The 6,750-nt window shown below is 35.1% G+C and overlaps 1 protein-coding gene across 1 annotated transcript; it reads right to left on the bottom strand.

The window, feature by feature from the left end:
* Positions 1-4,784: 4,784 nt before the first annotated feature.
* WDR89 (WD repeat domain 89) lies at positions 4,785-6,323 on the bottom strand. Its single transcript, XM_007460067.1, has one exon. It carries the CDS (start codon positions 6,296-6,298, stop codon positions 5,138-5,140), a length of 1,161 nt encoding a protein of 386 aa, XP_007460129.1. The 5' UTR covers positions 6,299-6,323; the 3' UTR covers positions 4,785-5,137.
* Positions 6,324-6,750: the final 427 nt, after the last annotated feature.

Here is a 6,750-nt window from a genome sequence, read left to right as displayed (position 1 = left end):
TTATTCTGATAGATTTTCTGATGTGGAGTCATCCTGGTATTCCTGAGATAAATCCTATTTGGTCACGTATTTTAAAATACACCACTGGATTTGGTAGCTAGTATTTTTAACTGTGAATATATATTCATAAACAAAATGGGCCTTTTTTCTTCATTTTCATCTGATTTTGAAATCAACATTAGCCTTAACTTCTATTTTGTTAAGATTGCAATCTGGGCTTTGGGATTCATATTTGTCTGGTATATACTTTTTTCTTTTTTTGGCAAGAGCTTTATTCAGATATGGTTCACATACCATACAATTCATCTATTTAAAGTGTACTATTCAATGGTTTTTAATATGCTCAGAGTTGTGCAACCATAACCACAATCAATTTTAGAATATTTTCATCACCCCCAAAAGAAATCCTATACCCTTTAGCTATCATTCACACCCTCTCATTGCCCTCCCCACCTCCCAGCCCTAGGCAACCACTATATATATATATATATATATATATATATATATATATATATACATATATGTTCTCTTTATAGATTTGACTATTCTGAACATTTGATGTAGATGAACTCATACAACATGTGGTCTTTTGTGGCTATTTTTAGTTAGCATGTTTTCAAGATTCATCTAAGCTGCAGCTTGTATTAGTACTTCATGCCTTTGTAGGGATGAATAATATTCCATTGTACGTATATACTTTTACCCATTCATCAGTTGACGGGACATTTGGATTTCCACCTTTCGGTTATTATGAATACTGTTATGAACATTCATGTACAAGTTTCTGTGTGGACTGTTTTCAACACTCTTCAGCATATGCCTAGGAGTGGAACTGCTGTATCAAATAGCAACTCTGTTTAATCGTTTGAGGAATTGCCAGACTGCAACTATACCATTTTACATTCCTAACAGCAGTATATGAAGCTTTCTATTTCTCTACACCCTCACCAATATTTTTTTTATTATACCCACCCTAGTGGGTGTGAAATGGTATCTCACTGTGGTTTCAATTTGCACTTCCCCAATGACTAATGATGTTAAACATCTTTTTTTGTGTTTACTGACCATTTGTATATCTTCTTTGGAGAGATGTCTATTCAGATCCTTCGACCAGTCAAAAAATTGGTGTCTTATTATATTTTTAATAGATTTGTTTTTTCCTTTTTTTTTTTTTTTTTTTCTGGCAGCAGCACATGTGGGATCTTAGTTCCCTGACCAGGGATTGAACTTGCACACTCCGCAGTGGAAGCATGGAGTCACAACCACTGGACCACCAGGGAAGTCCCTGGGGGGTCTTATTACTGAGTGGCAAGTTTTTTTTTTGATTTTTTAAAATAAGTTCTTGATACAAGTTCTTATCTATTATTTGCAAATATTTTCTACCATTCTGTGGGTTGGTATACCTTTCCTCATCCTTTTATGTTTTAACTTATGCCTTGAAGTGAATCTTATTTATTGCTTTTATTTTTTAATCTTTTAAAAACTTTTGTTTTTAAAGGTTTTCACTTAAAAATTTTCAATATAGGATGTCCTGTAATTGGTGAGTTTAATCCGCTTATAGCATTTTCCCCATGGTCAAATGCATTGGGTAACCTGTCAGTTCATTATTCTCCCTGAACATCTCCCTCCCCATAGCTCATCCTCCTCCAATCTGGACTGAATATTGTGGGCCTGTTGCAAATGTTATCCTGCCACTATACTGGGTTGGGGCACTGATTTCTGGTATCTCTTGCCTCCCTTAATTTACTCCCTTATTTTTTGTGGACTACATCCTCCAGGAGACTTTTATTTATTTTTTCCTAGATGAGCCTTTTTTGTTGTTGCCATAATTAACAATTTATTTTGCAAGTGTTCATATTTAAGTTTTGTTTTTTTCTACTTCTTTTAACATCTTTATTGGATTATAATTGCTTTACAATGGTGTGTTAGTTTCTGCTTTATAACAAAGTGAATCAGCTATACATATACATATATCCCCATATCGCCTCTCTCTTGCAACTCCCTCCCACCCTCCCTATCCCACCCCTCTAGGTGGTCACAAAGCACAGAGCTGATCTCCCCGTGCTATGCGGCTGCTTCCCACTAGCTATCTATTTTACATTTGGTAGTGTATATATCTACATGCCACTCTCTCACTTTGTCCCAGCTTACCCTTCCCCCTCCCCATGTCCTCAAGTCCATTCTCTAGTAGGTCTGCATCTTTATTCCCAATTTTTTTTTAAGATTCCATATATATGTGTTAGCATATGGTATTTGTTTTTCTCTTTCTGACTTACTTCACTCTGTATGACAGGCTCTAGGTCCATCCACCTCACTACAAATAACTCAAATTTCTTTCCTTCTTATGGCTAATATTCCATTGTATATATGTGCCACATCTTCTTTATCCATTCATCTGTCGATGGACACTTCGGTTGCTTCCATGTCCTGGCTATTGTAAATAGAGCTGCAATGAACATTGTGGTACGTGACTCTTTTTGAATTATGGTTTTCTCAGGGTATATGCCCAGTAGTGGGATTGCTGGGTCATATGGTAGTTCTATTTTTAGTTTTTTAAGGAACCTCCATACTGTTCTCCATAGTGGCTGTATCAATTTACATTCCCACCAACAGTGCAAGAGGATTCCCTTTTCTCCACACCCTCTCCAGCATTTATTGTTTGTAGATTTTTTGATGATGGCCATTCTGACTGGTGTGAGGTGATAACTCATTGTAGTTTTGATTTGCATTTCTCTAATGATTAATGATGTTGAGCATTCTTTCATGTGTTTGTTGGCAATCTGTATATCTTCTCTGGAGAAATGCTGCATAGAAACTAAAGTTTAAAATTTTGTATATCTTAAATGTTTTAAACTTCTCTTCATGTTTTAAACTTGAAGTATAAAACATGAGGGTAGTTTGGTCACAGAATTATAGGTTGCAAAAGCAAGTATCTCCTGAAATCCAAATCTCTTTTATTTCCTAGGTTCAGCCATTGAGTTTGGTTAGCAACGAATACTGTTAGCTAAATAAATTTAGTTCCTGAGTTTCAGAGAGCAAGAAGGAAGTGTTCACTTAGCAAGGGATGTGTCAAAAAAATTTATTGTAATCCGAGTTTAGATTGAATAGTTTGAATCTACTGTAATCTTCATGAATTTGGAGAGCATAAGTTCAGAGAGCAGGAATATGTCCTCAGAACTTTGAAGGCATTGATCTACCATTTTTTGTCATCCAGATTTGCTGAGTCTAATGCAGATGTTATTCTTGTTCCTAAGTGATTGTTTTTTACCCTCTTTGAAAACATTTAAGATTTTCTCTTTATTCTTAGAGTTCTAAAACTTCACAGTGCTATGCCTTGGTGTGGGTCCTTTTCATTCATTACACTTGACACACTTGTTGGGCCTTTCAACCTAAAGAATGAAGTTCTGGGATAGGCTCTTATGTTATTTCATTTTAATAATCCCTTCCCACCCCTTAAAAAGTTTTTTTTTTTTTTACTTTCTAACACCATCAGTCTGATATTAGACCCCTCCTGCGGCCTTTATTTTTTCTCTCACTTTCTGTCTCTCTCAGAGGTATTTCCTCACTTGCATCTTACAGCTCTAATAATTACTTCTGAATTTTAAATATTTTTAAGAGCTCTGCTGTTTTATAACTCCTGTTGCATTTCCTGTTATTGCATAAAGGCAGTGTCTCTGAAAGTCTTTTTTACCAACTTTTCCCACTTACAACATAGTCAGCATTGTCTCATATCCTAAATATCTTGAAAACATGGTTTTTCATTTTAAACAGTCCTCTATCAAAAGATCAAAATGTATCAAAGATTTTAAGCAGCATGAGGCATTATCAAATCTGTGTTTTCGATGTTTAGTCTAGAAGTAGTAGGGAGAATGAACTGGAGCAGATTAGAGACAGAGTCTGTAATCTAGGAGAGAAATGATGAAAGTCTTATCTAAGGCAGTAGTGCCGGGAGGGGGGTAAAGGCAAAAGAACAGGCTGACAGATTTTAGGAGGTGGAATGGCACAGGATTTGGCGATTGACTGGTTAAGGGAAAAAGGAAAAGTACTATATTACCCTCAGGTTTATGGTTTGGACAATACCAAGAATAGCTGAATCTCTCCAAATAAGAAACATGTATTTTTAATAAATTTAATATAACAACAGCTTACCTGTTGTTCAGTCTCATTTGAGTTAAGCTAAATCATATCTAAATATAAGTTACAAATGTTCTATAGAAAAATAAAAATTTCCCCCAGTGCTACAGTCTCAGAGATAAGATACCAAACCTTTAGAGGGATCAACTTTTTAATTAAGATTCTTTAGAGAAATATTTAAAAGGAAGGATGGAAAAATTAGCAGTAAACAAAAATTCAAGTTTAAAATTATGGATGGATGAAACACTATAGAAGAAAATTTTATCACAAAATATTGTAATATTTTGAAATAAAAAGTCATTCTACTATTATAAATACTTTTGTTTTTGTATATTCACTTTGAGTCTCAAAAAGAATTTTGCAAGGTTATTTCCTTTTCATCAGTGAAACACCTGTTTACTGTTTAACCAACAATATTAAAGTGTGGATGCAAATATTTACTAAATATACTTTTCTCAAATAAATGCAAATCACTATTTCTGAAAAGGTTTAATTCTATTTAAACTCATTAGAATATTTATATTTAAATATGCCAATGTAATCTATATGTATTAAGCAAGTAGGAGTTTCTCAAATGAAGAAACAGTCTGATTTGGTTTTATAAATAATGAAGATGATTTAAAATGTAAAAAATTGAGCTTAAAAAAACACAGCCCAAACCACCTGTTTTTTAAAGTCACAACAGCCATCTACTTCTAAAAAGCCCTTATCAAAGCTATTTCTTCAAACTCAACATTTACTAATTCAACAGATGGGTTTTTAAAATGAGGAATGTAATTTTACTTTCAACTCACTGATCATATACTCAAATGGCAGCTTAAAAAATAATAATTTTCCAATACACAAAGACCTGAATTAAACCATTCTCAACATTTTTTCAGGACTGTTTGCTAACTGGCTTGTTTTTATTTACATATGTGCTTTAAACACGTCTACAACAGGTAGTACACAGAAATGATTATTTGCAACTATAAAACCTGTCAAGTAAACTCCCAATGTAACATCACTGCTTTTTCCTTCTCTTATAAGAATCATTACTATGAACTCGAACTCGCTGGTACACAGAGGATGCTATTTTCATGCTGTCTGTCTTTGTAAGCGTCTTCTCTACTGCTCCAGGTTTCCAAAGTAACAACTGTGCATCTTCTCCTCCGGTTAGCAAAGAATCATCCTGCATATTCCAACAGAAAGAACGGACTGTAGCAGCATGCCCTCCCTGAAGCCTGGTCACATGGACCAATCCTGATGTAGTACAGCTCATTATGTGAATAATTCCTGTGTTTGTTCCTCCAACTACAAACAATTTGTCCGTCTTTTCATGATATAGGCCGCCAATCAAATAGTCCAAAATCCCTTCTTTCACATTAATTACTTCTCTGACATCCGGGATGTTCAAACATGTAATTGGTTCATCGGTATCCAGATGATTAAGATCCCACCAACAAAATCCTTCATCATGTGTCATGCAGTAAATCTGTTTATAATCTTTCCCAGACCAACCAATACAGCTTACTGATGAAACTGAGTTACAGGTTGTAACCAGTGCATCTTCTTCATTATCAACAGTAATATCAAATACATTTACCAGGCCGTCAGTTGAACCTGAGACTACCACGTTGGGATCGCTGGGATGGAAACATACTTGAGTGATATCATCACTATGTGTCTCCGAATATGCACCAAGTGGGTCTTTAGTAGTAGACAAATCCTGAGAATTAATTCTTGCATCCCAAAATACCAACAATGCATCATCATCAACTTTTTCTGTACCAGCACAAATGACATGATCATTACAGCTGATATCAAAACTGATAAAAATATTGGAAGGGTAACCCTTGAACAGCTGGACAGGTTTTTCACTGGCTAATCGAGCATCCCAACATTTTACAGTCCCATCACTGCATGAGGAATACACGCTGTCACAGGAATTTGCAAACTTGACTCCATTAAGTCCAGGATATCCTCTAAATTCTCGTAGTACATTTAATCTATCTTTATCATATATTCTGATTGATCCGTTAGAGCATAAAACAGCAACCAAGCTTCCTTTTTCTGCTTGTACAGTCTTTGATGTGTCTATGCCAAGCAGATAAGTAGGCTCTTTAGTTTCTGAGGAACGTTTAACAATGTTCAAATTAGCAAATTGTTCCTCAATCTTCTCCATAGCAGGAGTGCATCCAAGGGTAGTAAAAATCTGTAATAAAAACAAAAATTAAAATTAAACCCAATGCGTCTCTACATTGTGATTAAATCAAGAACATTTCCCTCTGAGAGCTGGCACAAAACAACAGAACTAAAATCTAATATTTTAATCATTTCCCTACCATGATGTAATTAAAACTCAGTTGCCTACTTATTCAATCACTTTTTATATACTGAATCTACTGACAGAGAATTTTAAAACATGTACATACCTTGCTTAGTAATTCCTTTTAGCTCAAACCTAATAATTGGTCCTACACACAGTCCTCCGCATTAGCCAGGATCTCCACTTTGAGATCATCTTCACCTGGCCCCAGCTGCCTTAACAACTATAGAATCTAAACATAGATGTGTTAGCAGAAAAATGGTCCCTCAAAGATGTTCATGCCATGGGGCTTCCCTGGTGGTGCAGTG

This window comes from Lipotes vexillifer, unplaced genomic scaffold (genome assembly GCF_000442215.2).
Source record: "Lipotes vexillifer unplaced genomic scaffold, Lipotes_vexillifer_v1.1 scaffold672, whole genome shotgun sequence".
Classification (NCBI taxonomy): domain Eukaryota; kingdom Metazoa; phylum Chordata; class Mammalia; order Artiodactyla; family Lipotidae; genus Lipotes; species Lipotes vexillifer.
Note: the sequence above shows the minus strand (reverse complement) of the source record. Positions and strands in the feature narration are given on the sequence as shown.